At 32.2% G+C, this 18,399-nt stretch overlaps 1 protein-coding gene across 2 annotated transcripts in view; it reads right to left on the reverse strand.

The window, feature by feature from the left end:
* Nucleotides 1-18,399, reverse strand: part of LOC133173163 (protocadherin alpha-1-like) — a 42,521-nt gene that overhangs the window by 1,763 nt on the left and 22,359 nt on the right. For both annotated transcript variants that reach the window (XM_061308107.1, XM_061308108.1), the window contains 3 exons: nucleotides 16,498-16,622; nucleotides 3,414-6,248; nucleotides 1,075-1,119 (listed from right to left, as the gene is read on the reverse strand). In XM_061308107.1, the coding sequence (XP_061164091.1) occupies nucleotides 1,075-1,119; nucleotides 3,414-6,110 (2,742 nt within the window). In that variant the 5' untranslated portion in view covers nucleotides 6,111-6,248; nucleotides 16,498-16,622. The remainder of the gene's footprint in view (nucleotides 1-1,074; nucleotides 1,120-3,413; nucleotides 6,249-16,497; nucleotides 16,623-18,399) is intronic.

Raw genomic sequence — 18,399 nt, forward strand, 5'->3', positions numbered from 1 at the left:
TTTCAATGTGTGTGCATGTGTGTGTTTTAATTTTTTTTATTTTACAATACTTTTCTTTCCCTTTCCTTTTTTTTTTTTTTTTTTGTTATGAAATTCACACTTCTACCTGGTAATATATTTATACCCTTTTCCTTTGAAAAAAAAAGTTCAAAGTAAAATGGTACAATTAATCCCTTTTAGCTTCATCATATATATTGTAAAATTACAGACAAATATTATTTATTTATCTCTACCTGTGAAGCTGTTGATTTATATCAATTATCCATTTTTTTAGTTCTACCCTATCAACTCTTTGCTATAGGTCTTCAAATTTCTATTGGGTTTTTGCATAAAAACTTAATGTGTGATATAAGGCACTAGTCTGTGTTGGCATTATCTCTCATAATATGGTGTTAAATTAAAGTTGGATTGCACATGGGATTTGAACTTCTCATCTTGTTCCAGTCACTGATACTGGTGCCAGAAATATGTTACAGAACAAAACAAACTGAAATATTAAAAGCTCTAAAATTGAATTTTTTAAATTTGATAATTGAATCTTAACCCATGTTATTCACTTTTCTTGGAATGCCTCTATGATTTTCTAAAGAGATCAAAATACCAAAAAAAAAAAAAATCTGATGGATAGATAATTTTCAATTTTATGACCAAGATTTCATAAATCAGAAAAAGTCATCAAATGCTTATACCATGTCTTTTTTTCCACTGATACCTGTATTTTTTATTCAATCTCAGTTGTCAAAAGGATGAGAAAATGCTAGAATGACTTTCACTTTTACTCTGAAAGGGCATTTTTTAGGGGCAGCACCTGCTATGACAACAATAAGCCTTTTCTTGAAATTCAAGAAAATGGACTGTATTTTCACATCTATCCAAGCATGTGATACCACCATTGAAAACCACTGAATTATATTCTAGTCATTTCTGATTTATTTTGGTGTTTGTGAAATCAATACTGCCCCCTTTCAAAACATCTGGTAATTTTTTTTTATCCAAGGCTTTATTAAAAAAAAAAAAAATGCAAAACACTGATTTAAACAATATTCATAAAATTGTAATCATTTCAAGATATACCTGTTGACTGTGACTCATATATTTTCCTGATTCTATTCTTCCATTCTGAAAAAAGAAATTTAAATATATATATATATATATATATATATATATATATATATATATATATATATATATATATATATATATATATATATATATATATATATATATATATATATTTTAAATTGGTATAGAAGTAGATGTCCTTCAGTTATCTTCACAATCTCAATATAATAGTTTTCAGTAATTTGAACTTGAATTATTTTGATGCATAATTTTACTTCATATCCAACATACTGTATTAATTAAAAGTTTAGTCAATCTTATAAAATCATAAATACGTAATGTCTAATTATCAATAAATTTCAGACTAAATGTTTTTAAAATTTCTGTGAATCTGTCATTCCAGCTTCTCCAAAGATTCCTAACTTAGCAAACATGTTCATCACTCCACACCTAATGTTTATCATTGAGCCGTTGGTTCAGAGAGCCTACCTATCTAATTAAGCAAACATCTAAGACAAGAGAGACTTTCTACACATCAACCAAAGTTGAGACCATTATAGCGTTACTTGTTGTTGTTGGTAAAATCGGTATTTTATGTCATTAATTTTGCGACATCTGTCTAAATGTGATGGTTTTCCGACTGTGAAGTTTTATCTGTCTGTTCGTGAATCAAGTGAACAAATAGAAACAGTAATATTCCATGTACAGGTGTTTCATTTTTCAAAAATTATATTTATCTATACCCACTTAACTTTTACTCAGTAAATAAAATGATGAACTTATTATTTCACCTTCCAGTGAGATTGCAATTTTGAAAAAAAAAGTACATGTATCTTTTCTGTTTGGTACTTGGAAATAAACAGATTTACAATGCAACAATTTATCAGATAAATTTAAAAGCTATCTTTTCTTTTCGTAACTGCGGTATAAAAAACACCATTAACCACGTAAATTTTATCTACTGCATTATCAGCGAGTGGAAAGGGATGTATTTCAGTGTTAAACAGAAAACTACCCAAAACGTGATACCAATGATAAACCCTTTGTTTCTCTTACCAAACTCAAAGAAATTTCTTTCAAAGAAATCAGTATCACATTTCTGGTAAAAGAAGAGCAGATGATTCTCTGATAAAATTAGTATACAAACTGTTTTGTCAAGTGATAGTTTCTTTTCAAAACTGTGAGTAACTCTGTTTTTTAAAGTTTGCATGACTGTGGTAACCTTAACAGTTAAATGATAATCTTCTTTGTTTCAACTTTTCAACAGATTTCAGATGATTATTTTTGTCTTAATTCTTCCGTGCAACATGGCTTGGGCAAGAAAATGCACATTCATAAACAAGAGTACTTTTTGCAATAAGTATTTGACGTATTGTTATGGTACTTAACAAATATTATAAACCACTTTTTTTACTTATATAAGAACTGAAGTATTTTTTATATATTAGATTAAATTTCCTTGCCTTAATTTACAATATATTATTTTTTTAAAACAGTCTACAAAACAGCTTTTTTTAAACTTGCCTATAATTAACTGGGCTAGTTACCTAATAAAATATGACTTTGTCCTTATCAAAATAAAACTCGTATAAAAAAAACCTAGTTTTACTAGGCCTTTGTGTTCATCTACTGATTGGAAAACCATTTTCTTAATAAGTCTCCCTTTCAAAAACCAAGCTTTGTTTCCGAGTGTTTTAAAATTTAAATTTAAACAAAACTGAATGTCATCTGGAAGTGGAAACTTTACAAAACTACAATGTCAGACAGTTGTGACCAAACACAAAGACCACGATTACGGAAAGAGATAGGCTGTGGGGGTCAAATGCTCCTTTGTCCCCCCATTTCACTGCAATCTTTGGAGGGATCTTGAAGTAAATGGGACACTGATTCACACGTTGTGATCTCTTAACAGGAGAAATGGTGTGATTTCAAAAATACAAAGCTAAAAAAACTTGTACCTTTTTCTTATTTAATAGTGACATTACAAATATCCATTTGAGGATTTAAAGTGATATTGTTTAGCATGCAGATAGGTGTAAACTTTTAATGAAAGTTTATTACAAAAAAGTATCACTTCATCAGTTTTCTTATTTATTTAAGCAATAAAATACTTAGTTTGTTTGTTAGTATGGGAATTAACACTGCAGCTTTTGCAGAAAAAATACATGACCTACATAAGCGGTTCTGTAAATTTCTTTTGCAATAGCTGCAACCATTATTTCCCATACTTATAATGAAAGACATTTTATTGCTTATGTTTATATCTCTATAAATAATCATATAAATACTAGTAATAATTTAGAAGCAGGTTCTCTTGACACATCTTTCACTGTTTGTTATATTAGACTTACCGCATGACCTGTCATTTTCTCCATCAGTTGCTGTTTGGTGAATGTGTCATTTTCTTTGGAGAAGCTGACCCGTGGTCTGGACTTGTCTCCCTGGGTCACATTCTGGTAGGCTGGGGGTCTGTCATAGAGAGTGGAGGTAGGAGAGCGTGAAGCCAAGAATGGAGGCCCATCTTCCTTCATCTTATCCTCATTCTTTCGCCGAAGCATGCAGATGACGGCAATGAGTGCCACAGACACAACAATGGTGACACAAACCACAATAACTACAATTAGAATGTTCTTGTCAGAGTCATCCTGGTTATGCAGAGGACCAGCAGTAGCGTTCATGTACTTTACAATAATGTCAAGATCTCGCCTTGCTTCCAGAGCCTCGTTACCATTATCACGGGCCCGTATTTTCAGGTGGAAGGTATAGTCTTCAGCCACACCAACAGGCTTTCTGTAGTGAAGACTGCCAGTATCATGATTCAAATAAAACACATCTCCTTCATTTCCACCATCAATGTAAAAAAGAACTTTCCCATTTCCATAACCATTAGAATCCTCATCCAAATCATAGGCCTGAATAGAAGCTATAATGGATTCAAGGGGAGTTGTGTTTGGAATGATTATGGTGTGGTTATCAGTGCTAGGGAAAATGAAAATGGGTGCATTGTCATTCTTGTCATTGATGTTGACTGTAACATGAGCCGATCCTTTTAAAGAGGGGTTTCCTTTATCCACAGCAATGACTTGGAAGTCATATCGGTTCAGCAACTCCCTGTCGAGAGGCTGATAGGTTTTTATCTCTCCTGAGGAAGACACAGTGAAAGGAATGGCAGACTTGTTGGCATAGTCCTCTGAAATGGCAAAGATGAATTCTCCATTTTTGCCTTCATCTTTGTCCACTGCTTGAACTGCTCCTACGAATGAATTTTCAGGTAGATTTTCATTCACAGAAAAGACAAAGTTGGCCTTCAGAAAATTAGGTGGATTGTCATTAACATCCTCTATATCCAACCAAATGTTGGCTGTTGTATTTTGAGGTGGAGTTCCATGGTCAGTAGCCCTTACAGTGAATGTGATATGCACAGATTGTTCCCTATCGAAGTCGACATTAGCTGTCACAATTCCTGTATCATGACCTATGGAGAATCTATTGTCTGTTGGAGGGTCGATAAAGTAAGAAATCTGTCCATTCTCTCCGATATCTTTATCAGTGGCTTGAACTTGAATGATCTGTTTCCCCCTGTTATTGTTTTCATCCACTTTGGCATTGTAGTAGAATTCGGAGAACTTTGGTGGATTATCGTTGGCATCCAGAACATTCACAGTAAACTGTTCCACACTCTCTAATACTGGAGTCCCCTTGTCTGCACAAGTGATCCTAATGGTATGTGTGCTCTGAGTTTCTCTATCCAAATAATGCTGCACGATGACTTTGTATCCATCATTCAAACTCTGTAGACCAAAAAAGGTGTTATAGGTGCGACAAGTCACTTCTCCATTAGGACCAGTGTCAGTGTCTTCTACATTAATCACAGCGATTGCCTGCTCCAAGATGGCTTCCTCTGAAACACTCACTGTATTGTTGCCAAGATCAGAGGATAAGAAGTTGATGTTTATTTTAGGGGCATTGTTCCCAGAATCCTTTACAGTCACATCAAGTTGAGCTGTAGCATATCTAGGTATATCCCCTTTGTCTATGGCTTCGACAACTATATGGTATACTTTTCCATGTTCATATTTTAAGTTACCAATGACTCTAACTGTGCCAGTGTCATTCTCAATGGAAAACAATGATGCAATTTCCTGGTACTGCTCTTGAAACTTTTTAAATCTAAATTCAATTTTACCATTATTTCCAGAATCTTTATCACTAGCATGGAAAACATAAAATGGTGTGTTAATAGAGGTGTTCTCCCCAATGGTCACATTTGCTCGAGATTTGACGAAAATAGGAGAATTATCATTTTCATCTATAACATTTATTTCTAGAGTAAAAGTTCCTGTTTTTTGTGGATTTCCACCATCTCTAGCAAGGATGTGATAAACATAAGACTTCTGCCGCTCGTAGTCCAGAGAAACATTCGTAAAGATGTTACGAGACAATCCTTCAGAGGAAGAGATGATTTCTTCCATTCTGAAATCCATAGATATGGAAGGTACTGGCACAACTTGAATGAACTGGTATGACTGCACTGAGTTATTACCTCCTTTGTCGAGATCTTGTGCTGGCTCAACTCTGTAAACACTCTTGTTAGCAGTGGTGGACTCTGGTAGATTGAGTTGGAAAAGATTTGGATCAAATGTTGGACTGTGATCATTAACATCAGTAACATTGACATGAACACGGATTGAACCAAAGTAGCTGGAAGCTGAACTAGTCACAACAACGTCAAAGTCGAACACACACTGTATTTTATACTGGCACACCTTTACATTTTCTCTATCAATCACTTGGTTGGTAAAAAGCTGACTAGATTCAGCAAGACGAAATAAAGAGATTATTGGCTCTTCTTTTTTCTTGAGATTGAATTTTAGATTGGCGAGTGATTCATTTATTTTCTTAGAGAGGCCGGTTTCCTCTTCCAGGCTTCCTATCAGAGTGTTATTTGGCTGATCTTCCATCAGATGGAAGGTAACATCAAAGCCCTGTGTCGAAATGCATGTGAAGAGGAACGTCAGTGAAAGCAATGAAAATACGATGCCCTGCATTTTTTTTCCTGAGGTATGAAATATAGATGCTGAATTTGGGAATGATTTTATTTTATGAAGATCTCCAATTGTCTTTTTTCCTCATTCTTGAAGACAGGTTGACCTAATTCAGCACCCGAAAGTTAGGAAAATTTTTACCTGCAAATAAAGAGAAAGAATTGCAATAAAACTTAATAAATTTATCTTTTAAATTCTGTCTTATCATCTCTAAATGATGGCAACAGATTACCTGCATTACCAATTCAGAACAGATTTTCTGACGAGGATTGAAAATACGATGTTTATCCACACAGGAGATATAAAGCTAACAGTTGGTCAAGTGATTCTGATAAAAACGAGGTCCATTTTTAACTAGGTATCTACCAGGTGACATGTTATATTGAACTAGACTTGTCAACAAACTCATCAATACAAGCTAGGACGGAGGATTACCTCTCACCAAAATAGAGAAACATTACACAGCATGGATATTAAATCTTCTACACGTTCCTGTCAGAAATTTGTATTTTTGCCTCTTTAGGAGGTACACTTGTGTATCGACTTTTTAACCACCTGGGATGGAATTGGAATACAACCAGTCCTGCCTACCAAACTATTGCACACTTTTAGGTTTTCAGACCGGATTCACTGATATCTATTTAACTGACTTGAAAAACCCACTTCAACAGAACAATTCAAAGTTCAGCAGAAAAATTGTCTCATTACAGAAAATCCTCTATCCCCAAAATGTATTACAATTTTTTGCTACACAAGTGCCGAGGATGTTTGTTCCTCTATTTGCGTACAGAAAGCAAACAAATCATTAGAAAAAATTGGACTCGGCAGAGTTTTGATCCTTTAATATGACATTGAGAAAAGTAAATAGATGCGAATTTTTTTAAGTGGAAACATTAACAAAAAAAGTAACAGAACAGAAAATGAATGATTAAACTTGGCCCAGTGTCAACAACAAAAAAATAATTAAAACCCACCCGAGTCATCAAAGGCAAATAAAACTAGTTATAATTGTAACGGGGACCGTTACAGATGTTCCCCAAACGCTCCCCAACACCCTTTTGGTGTCTCATTTCCTGTAAGCTTCATTAAATAAGGCAATGAAGTATATTGGTCGTTTTTCGCATTTCACGCGCACGCACGTGCATGCATGTGCAGGATGACCATGTCTTCCCCTCTATACTATTAATGCATCTTTACATTCTCAGTATCAAAACATTTCATCAAAAATATATAAGTTCCGGCTATATCAAGTATATTGGTCATCTTAGCATTGCGCGCATGCGCACCTACATGCATGTTCATAATGACCACGCCATCTTGTCTACACTTATAATTTGTCTGTTTATTCTTAGTATCAAAGCTTTTCATCAAAAAATATAAAAGTTACGGCTATATTAAGTATATTGGTCATTTAACATATTGCACACGCGCGCATGTGCATGCATGTGCGTGATGTCCATATTATCTTGTCTACACTTTTATTATATCTGTATATTCTTAATATCAAAGTTTTTCATCAAAAAATATAAAAATTACGGCTATATTAAGTATATTGGTCATTTAACACATTGCACGCGCGCGCACGTGCATGCATATGCATGCATGTGCATGATGACCATGTCATCTTGTCTACACTTCTAATATATATAAATATTTTGAATATCAAAGCATTTCATCAAAAAGTATAAAAGTTACGCTTATATCAAGTATATTGGTCATTTTACGCTTTGCGCGTGCGCGCACGTGCATGCATGTGCATGTTGACCATGTCATCTTGTTTACACTTTTAGTATATCCTTATATTCTGAGTATCAAAGCATTTCATCAAAAAATATAAAAGTTACAGCTATATCAAGTATATTGGTCATTTTACGCAATGCACGCGCACGCACGTGCATGCGCGTGCGCGCAAAATGACCTTCGTTCCGCAAATCTACATAACATTCCTATTAACCCTAAAAAGGTTTCACCTCAATCGGATGTGTAGTTTCGGAGATCACTCACGGACAAAAAAGTACCCAGGAAGAAAAATAATAATAATAATAATAATAAGAAACAGAGTAAAAACAATATGTTCCCAAACTTCGTTTGGGGAACATAACTATCCTACTTCATCAAGAAGCATGTTCTATGAATATATATGATAGCCATTCAACATTAAATGAGCTTGTTTATAATAGAAATAGTACTCAATAGCCATAATGATAAAAATGAACCTTGTTGAGATAAATTCAACACATCATAGTCAATTTCATCAATTCAACACAAAAATAAACCTAGCATTTTCTAACACAAGAAAAATACTTACAAGAATATTTAATAAACTTATTCTGGATTCCATAATGAAATTCAGATTCAAGACGCAGCTCTCTTTACTGTATCCAGCCATGTTATTGCAGTGCACTATTTACTGGGGGCCTACTAGTATTAAATGTTGTGCTACTCATCGCAAGGCTGGCCATGAATTAAAGGAGAGCATGACACCTCTGATAAAAAATTAACAGTGCATTCATCCCTAATGATCACAAACAAGGGACAAAGCATTCACAAAGAATTGTTGATAGCTCTTTAAATTTTCAACCAAGTGTTTGAAACAATGAAATAAAAAAAAAAATCATTTTTTTTTTAAAATTTATCTGTGAAATATCATAAAAACTTGTGTGCCATGTGAATTTGTCTTTTGATGGTCAAACCACTTTTTTTATTTCAAAATATATATATCTCATTTTTTTTAATGCTAATCTTGTTGAAAATTAGCTTTGATGATTTATTTCTTTCCAAACATAAAATAGATATTTGTTTTGCTTTATTTTTGGTGTATTTTTAAGTTTGTTGAAAAATCATTTAGAATGACCCTTTTCTTATATTTAAGATGAGCAGTTTATTTATCTGAAAAATTACACACTCCCATTTTCATTTTCTCTAAAAATTTATTTTTATTGAATAAATTATAATAAAACTTCCTCTTGACAGCTTGAAGTTAAACAAACTTGTCTGTTGATACTTGAATTGTGTAAATTTTGTGCTGGGATAGGAACACGAACTGCCACTTGAAAAGCCATCTGACAAACAGGTATATTGAGCCACCACTATTTCCCTGTATTTCAATGCTTCATTGGAAACGAAATGATAAGAAATTAATGTGAAAACAAAACAAAGAATCAATAGATATCTGTGCGATTCTGTGTCATCAAGGAATTGAAGTCTTCTTCATGCTAATGAATTTTGTTTTCCACCTTTTGCCTGGTTGAAATTGTCCTTTTAATTCTGTATAATGCATTTTTTTAAAACATAGAGAATAAAATTCAATCCATTTTTAAAACAAAATTTCTTAAAAATAAAAAATAACATTGGTCAAATGCTCTTGAATCTGTACAAAATTTTCAACAAAGAATTTTTGTATAGCTTTATGAAGTTAAAGCTGTATTTAATTAGAAGTAAAAATAATGTAGCGTAAAAAGACAAAAACGACGCAGGACAACTTTCCCTGACAGATCATAATTGCTGCACTCTACTGAATCCAGGGCAAGAACTATTTTGAAACCGGAGACATACATATATTAATTCAGAAATCACCAAACTTATAAAGGGTACTTGAAATTCTCAGACCTCCCTGTTTTGAAATCAAAATCAATATTTGTCAAGACTGTATACTAAATCTGTCATTTGTGACAACTTCTAGCTTTATGTACACTATGTGAAGAAGTTCCTACAAAATCAAAACTCATGCTATCAAAACTTTCTTGAAATATTATCTAATGACTGTTTATACTAACAAAACATTTAGGTTAAATTTTTTTTTGTATATTTGTTTTTTTTTCTTGTTCTCTCTTCTTTCTAGAGATTATTAATAAAAAAAAATTATATACACAAGCACTTAGAAAGTTCGTTATATTTCGTACTGTTGAACAATTATGAAAAACTGATCTCATATGAAATGCTACATGATGGTAATTCTCCAATATAAAAAAAAATTTAAAAAAATAAATTTATATCATAAGCAGGTGTAAAAGGATATAATTAAAATGTTTTTTTTTAAAGATAAATTAAAAAAAAAAAATTTTTTTCATGTCAAAAAATTGAATAATTTTTCTATCTCCCTGAATTATAAGATAATCCTACCTCTTAGTCAAGTTTAGAACCTGGAGAATCTTGGACCACTTAAGTTGTCTCGTTTGCTAAGAATGACTTTTGTGCTAGGATGCCCACTGATGTTATCCTACCCATAATCAGTTAACACTTTTCTATGCCATCCTTAGATAAACTAGAACAAAAGCCCAGCTATCTGATGACGATTTGACCCATCCCCCATTTTGTCCTCCAGGGGTTTTTTCGTAGTTTTTGACCTGTAACAGTTCTGCTCTGTCCACTTCATATAGTAGTATTATCAAACTTGCGGCAGACAGTGTAGCATTTCTGTAGCATTGATACTGGGGAAAAACAGGTTTTGTATTTGGGGCTCCCCAGGGATTTTCAAATATGTATAACCTTTTAAAATTCTTTAAAATACATGAAAGCATAGAAATATGGAAGTATGAATTATATCTTCCAAACTGAGTCATACATGTAAATTTTTTTCATGGTACTTCTAGAAGAGCTAGGACTTGCAATGTTCAAGATTTTTTTCCATGTTCGTTTTTAACATCCCTTAAAATCCCTCCTGGAACAAAGCAAGCTGAAAATATATTGTTTTTTTTTTTACAGAATGTAAAGATATAATAGTCAATGTTTTATCAGTTTTGGAAAATCTTAACCAACAATATATCATGTTTCTATAATGTGGTGACAGGCATTTCAAAAGACGTAGTACAGATACCAACACTTCTTTGTTTTGAAGAGTGTAACATTATTACAATTTTTTACCATGCTGAAAAGAAGCAAAGAGGACACATGCATCTTTTGATATTATCAAAACAATCAACTGACTCAGAACAAAGACCTGCTGAAGGCTCAACAAGGTGTTAACATGACTCCAAACCCAAGACAAAAAAAAGCAGAAGCTAGCTTACGTATTTTTATTTTATGAACTAAACATAACAACCTTGAAACAAAGCCCAAAACAAATAAGACAGTTTTTGGAAGTCATTGCTAGTGTGTTTAACAATATTAATAATTATGTACTAGTGTAACCTTTTAAAAAAATCACCATTAAATAAAAAAAAAATCCCTATTGCTCATTCTATAGTCATAAAATACTGGCACTCAAAATTCATACATCCAGAACATTTTATGAACCTGCTCTAAAAGGAATCTATTTACAGATGAAAAAAGAGGAAGTAAATATTCTAAAGACACTTACAGAAAAGTAACTTGTGACACCCACTTGTTGATTTCTTAATTCTGCTGGACAGCACCCGTTTAACTTTTTGACATGACCATTATAGCTCATCCATGAATGGGGATGGTCCTTCTAATGTTACAGACAATTTTTCCTCATGGCTGATTTAAATTATCCAAATTATATGTTATAATCCTGTCACTTCTTTTCATTTCCTGGCTGCAACCACTGCTTAAACTTAGTCTTAGATTGTCATGCTTTGGGGAAAAAAACCATTTCCTTTCAGATCTTCCAATGACCCATGCATGAAGATGACATTATGTTTTAACGAGTCAGTAACTTTCACTGGACATTGAGTTTAGGCATTGATCAAAACATGTTTCCCCAGTTAAAAAAAAATAAAGTTTCTCAGGAGGGTTATCATTTTTTCCCTTTTATCCTCTTACTTACAGCTGGTTTATTGAAATGGTTCTTAAAATACCTCCCATTACTAATTAGTAATCAAATGCATGGAAATATGTCTCCAATCACACAGTAAAAAGTAATGTATAGCTGCACAAGTAATACTATAAAAATAAATCCTGTTTTTGAAATTTAACTTTTACATTGGTTTAATGGCCGAAACAATGCAATGTTGCCAACAATACAACTGATTTCAAACAAGATTTAGATTACTGTTAAACTCTCTAAAACCCTTAATCTATCTCTTTCATTAATCCCATTACTTAAGTGGAACAAAACTAATTTCTTAGTGAAGAGGATTATTTATGTAACTCAACTTATACTTTGATAGTTTTCAATAGGGTGAGATTTTTTTATTCCCTCTACCAAAAGGGATTGTGTTTTTATTCCTAGTCAGAGTTAAAAGCAGAAAAGAAATATTAAAACTAAGTGCTAGTTAACTGTCAATTAAGGACAGATTAGAAATATGCCAGGAAGATTATGTCTATATTACAGCAGATGTCAACACTTTGGTGTGACAAGCCCAGGACACAGACTGGAGCTTGAAAATAACTTCATAATTTGTGATTACTCCTTAATTATGAATTTACATACAAAATAATAAATATAAATTTGTTGAAGTTAAAATATTTTATTTTTAAATTCATTTTGAAAAAAAAAAACATCCTTTATGATTTGGAAAATTTTTCACTTTTAGCTAAAAGCAAAGATCTTACTTTTCTAACAGACAAAATTTTTATTTCCAATTACCAGAATTTATAAGCATATATATTATCTTTTCATCCTGGTGAAAAATTTGTTTTACATTGATGAGATCACATTTCAACTACTGGAAATACAATATGACAAAAGAGGCCGCGACTCTTCGAACGGACTTCTCAAATATCCCAGCAATGGCACCACATTGTACCATGCCTCAATAAATAAACAAAGACACACTTAACAAATGATAATTTTGTCTGGATAAAAAGGGTCTTTTTTTGCACATTGATTTTCTCCAAAAAATCAAATTACAAACACAACATAATATTTACAGGGAAAATATTGGTTTTGAGGAATAATGCAGTTTAGAGCATATAAAACTTAATTAATAGTGAAACAAGGATTCAGTGAGAATGCTGATTGGTTGAAATGATTTATTTAATCAGCATCCCAGATATTTTACATATTCAAAGCTTCATGAATCATTTACTAACCCCTCCTACTTCCCATATGGTGTGAAACATATAGATTGCCATCTACGAGATAAAAAATTCTGCAAAGCAACTGCATGACTGTATTATTCCTGATGTTGACTAATTATTGATCTCAGTGTCCCCAACTTTATCAAACAGTACAATGTTTGGTTTAGCTTTTACACATCGCTGACTTTTATAAGATCTATTAAGCTCAAATTTCACAGTTTTCTGAAAGTTCTATAGGAACACATCTTGACCAGTTCCTTAAGCTCAGAATGGAACTCTTAGGATCCCTAGGTATATACAAAGAATCGGATATGAAACCCATTATCTATTCTACTACTATGGCACCTTGATCTCTAAATCTCCAAGTGTACCTACTGAATTATCAAATGACCAAACAGATGACCCAAATATAGTGAAAATTTCCATCAAAATCATGAGAAAATCATCTCAAGAAGTTGTGCATTTACCAAATAATTCAGATAAAATTTCTTAAAATGAAAGCAGTTCCTACAGAGTAAGTAAATGTATGTGGTTTACTATATAAGTAAAATGTATGTGGTATACTATATTTTAGTCTTATGACTTATAAGGTATTGAATATTTTGATACAGACATGCTAACTACTAATGAGGGAGGTATAAAACTTCTGGTATGTGGCCCTCTCAGTGAATAAGTGTACTTAGTACCCATAAACTGCAGCTATTAGTGATAAGAAATTTTCAGGCTTCCAGTTGAGCTACTGTTTCACAATTATAGTGTCTGAGGGAAAATTGTTATCTCTGAATAAATTTACAATCAGCCCATAACCCCCCCCCCTTTCCAAAAAAAAAAAAAAACAATTAACCAAGTCTAAAATTTTAGCATTAATGTAAAGATTACAAATAAAAAAAAATACTAATTAAAAAATGAAAATAATGAAGTGTACATATGTATATTGACCTAATTTAAACCCAGGGCTTAGTACGTACCTTGCCTTAGAAATTCCATTATGCTAATTGATAAGTACATGTGCAGGTAATTGGCTAAGTACTACATATATTAAAAGGCCTCAATGTTTCCACATGTTGTAAGATGAATAAATAAGTTCAAACCTCTTCATAATGATCCAGTGACATTTGCCAGTCAAATTTTGTAAATGAAAACACTATCAGCTACCCGTCATTATTTCAATGGTGGCTAATCAGCTGTTAGGTAATAGTTAATCTACTTTCACTTATAATCTCTGTTAGCAAAAGTTCCCATCAAAATCTGGGTGATTTGTGTGTTTGTTGAGGGGCTTTGTGGTGTATTAACATGATGAGTCTTTGAGACCGCCCAGTTTGTTAAGTATTCTCAGAAAATTACTATATCGGTAACTGTGTAAATGTAATTTTGGGAGTTTAGATAACATTTTAAAAAGTTCCATCTATGAGCAAATATAAACAAAAATGATTGACAGCATTCAATGAACAAAAAAAATCCTTAATTTGAAAATAGTTTTTAAAAAAATTAAACTTAAAATTGTCAAAAATCTGTAAACTTCATTCCAATTTATAAAAGAAATTCAAACAAATTATGAGATTAAAATAAATTACCAAAAAAAAAAAAAAATACTTTTAAAAAATATATACCTGATTGTAAGTCTTCTAAATCCTCAAAATTAACTTTTACAAATTTCCAAATTATTGTACATAGTAAATTCCATAATTCAGCTCCTATTAAAAATGTTGACAATATATAATTGCTGTTCCCGTAATTATAGGTTTATGTTTCCACAACTTTAACCTCTTTTTAAAAGTTAAACCAACTGAAAAAAAAAGAAATGCTACCATAAAATTGCTGAAAATTTATACCTTGACTGCCCTTAATTTGGACAGGTGTCTGTTGCCACTACTTTCTCTAGCAGAGGTGTTATGATTGAGATAATTAAAAATTAACAAACAATGTCCTGTAAATGCCATCTACCCAATTAAATAGTCAGTCATATGTACATAATTAAAACTGAAATATTTGGCAGATGAGCAATTTTCTAGAATAAAGGGTAAATGAATTAAATTTTCTGAATTAAAAAAACAAACAAACAAATAAACAAAACAAAGAAAAACAATTCAGTATAAAAAGTTCTTTCACATATGAAATAAGTAAGAAAAAGTAGCAAAATGATAAATTTAACAGTTCTTTGATTTTTTCTTATAATGGCATTACATTTTTTTTCTCCTAGATTAAAAAAAAAATCATTGCAATACTTTGCAACTTGATAATTAATTTTAACTAACCTGACTATAGATCTTGAATATTCCTGAAGTGAATTAAATTCTACGCTTAAAGCCATGATATAAGGATATGCTTTGTGAATTACTTTTTGAAGATTGCCCTAGGAATTATTCCCCTTGAATTTAAGGTGAAAGCTCCCCTTACAAGCTGTTGTAGACCATGCTGTGCCATGTAACAGTTCCTATTGATGATCACTGCAATATAGCTCCCCCATGTTTGTTTGTTTTCTATTCCAAATTTAATCCATTCATTATCAACCTTTGATCTAACTCTGCATTCTATCCATGTGCTTGGTCATACCATAATAACTAACTTTCCAAATTACCTATGCAATTAATGATCTGGCTGTTGAATATCTAAGTAGCCAACCTTTGTGAATAATCTTAATTGAGTAATGATGGTCAAGATTAGAGATCAGGTCATGTTGTTTGTGATCCAAAGGACCACATCTAAACAATGGGGTAGGTTATGCAGTCCTGGTAAATATTTGTAGAATCAGTACAAAGAAATGTTGACACAAGCTTTCTCTTCTATTTGCCTACATTATAACAACTTTGGGTTTTGGCCTGAAGGTGAGTAAGAAGTCCAACAAGCCTCGGTCCACTAATCTAAAAACATACAACAGGGTACCAGTATAAACAGTGTCCACCATCACTGCACTGAAAAGTTCTAAAGCCATCCGCTACACCAAAGGGTTGGGAACCAGAGTAACAAACATTAGCTAAAATCAGGGATTAGAACAGGGATTACAGAGAACTGTTGCAATTTTTACACAGTAACGTTAAGTCTTTGAGGATTCTGTTTGCAGTTCTTCCTTTAAATCTAAGACAAATTTGAGAAACTGAGTGACTTTCTTCCTACCAAACAGAGCATTTGTCTCCCTCTGAAAGGATTGTTTACTTTTTGAATCATGAGAAATTTACTTTGAGATTTTTACACCCTACATCTAGGATCTTAATGACTATTTTCATGTTAGAAATTGGAAAATCAAATTAAAACTGATCTATTAACCTCTACATCTAATAAGAGAAAAAAAGACATGCTTATCCCGACGTACATTGTCTGGGTACATGTATTTTGAAAGTGAGACTAAATCTGAGGAAGAAAATTAAAAAAAAAAATTACCATGTATACACTTAAACTCCTGATAGATGGAGACTAATATTTTCTTATTTTTCAGTAATAAAATGGAGGCATTAAATTAGTTACAAACCTGAGAGTGAGTAGAATTTTGTGGTGACAATTTTTCTTGCATGCAGATAATTTTGTCAGGGAGGAATTAATCTTGTCCTGTTGTGTGTCAAGGCCTGTCAGAAGATGTGGCACATGCGTGGCTACCTGAAAAATGGAGACAGCCTCAATTTAACCTATACACTTCACATTTACGCTTAGAAAATTGAGGACAGGGAAAATCTGACACATTATTAACGATGGAAGCAATAAAAATTAAAAGCAAGGAAAACTGTCATGTCATTTGCACATGAGTTGTTCATAGTCTTAATTTTTTAATGTAAATCGGCTAACATTCACTCCCCAACATTTCCGCAATATAAACCTTTAAAGGCTTCTTCTTTTAGAAGTTTAATGGACTCTTGACATAATATTGTTTCAAACCTTACGTATTCAAAGTTTATCCATTTCAATACTATTCTAAAGGATTTCCAAGTTTCTACATTTTTTTGAAATAGATGTATTTTACATACCAGATTTATTTATCTATTTTTACTCTATTCCATAAAGCAATTCCTTAACTAAGCATGTAATTAGTAATACACAAAATAATAAAAATATGAGCTGTCATTTTTATATACATGAATGAAATAATGTCATTTTTCATGTCCAGTGTATATAAAAATTCTTAGTTCTAACCAGGGCCTAATACAGAGAATAAACTAATAAATCAACAATGTGTTATTTACAGCATTTATTTATCTCAAACACTATAACTTGTTCTAGTTCTGTTCATATTCTAATTTAACTTTTAATTTCAAAGAAGTAAATAAATATATTGAACTCTACAAATATATTGATATATATACCTATTATGTTTCCTTTTAATAAATTTAAAATACACTGAATAATATATCACTGTCACCAAAAAAATACACAATCCATAACAGAAGTCAAAAGCTGAAACTCCTAAACATCCAAGAGCACACTGTACTTACTCTAAAAACAAACAAACAAACAAACAAAACAAACTTAAAATCCCTCTAGTTTAGCACTTCCAAATTATTTGTAATAAACAGCCACAGCTGCCCATAAATATTTGGGCATATAGCCCTTGAAACATATAGTGAGACTTGACCCAACATCATACACTGGTGACATTAGGAACACCTTTTGATCTTACCTAGGCCTGAGTTCACCCTGCCTTAACCATCACCAACATATTTGACTACTCATTTGTTTTACACAGACTTAGTGGTCATTTGAGACAGCCCTAAGGTCAACTATTGCTGGCCACTCAAAACTGGATATAATTGTTCATTTTACACAATTGAGTAATTGTTTCAAAGAAACTGTCAGAATCAATTATATACAGGTAATTCAATTTCCTTTAAAAAACATGTAGTACAAATGAGGTAAATTTTTAAAGAAGGGTTAAAAGAAGTTAGGCCAAAAAAAAAAAACATCCCGATGCTCAGGGACAAATAACAGGATAGTTTGACATTGTGGTAATGGTCTATTTATTGTTCCTGGTCTGTTAGGGCCCCACTGCAGGGGAGATAACAATAATTACAACATTTGTATTGTGGTCGGGAGATGTGAGGGTCAGTGGTGTAACTTAATGGGTAGGTGTCCATGAAAACACCACAGAACAAAGTAACCAAGATTAAAATCAGATAAAAACAGGCAATTTTACATGTTTCCACCAGCGAAAATTACACAGTAACATACAGTTATTGGTGTCAAGGACTCGCCCACTGATGTTCATAACAACCCCCCAAAATTCATCTTTTAAAGACAAACAAATTTATTAATTTTATTTCCAATCTGATGAATTTTTAATCAAATCCAAATTTATAATACTAATTATAATGTAACCTTTCCTTACATTTATATAAATGAATATTTTTTTTTTTTTAAATCTGAGTCACTCAGTGGTGTCCTG

The sequence above is a fragment of the Saccostrea echinata genome, unplaced genomic scaffold, assembly GCF_033153115.1.
Source record: "Saccostrea echinata isolate AGI-Se365-2 ecotype Australia unplaced genomic scaffold, CSIRO_AGI_Sech_v1 ptg000056l, whole genome shotgun sequence".
NCBI classification, from domain to species: Eukaryota; Metazoa; Mollusca; class Bivalvia; order Ostreida; family Ostreidae; genus Saccostrea; species Saccostrea echinata.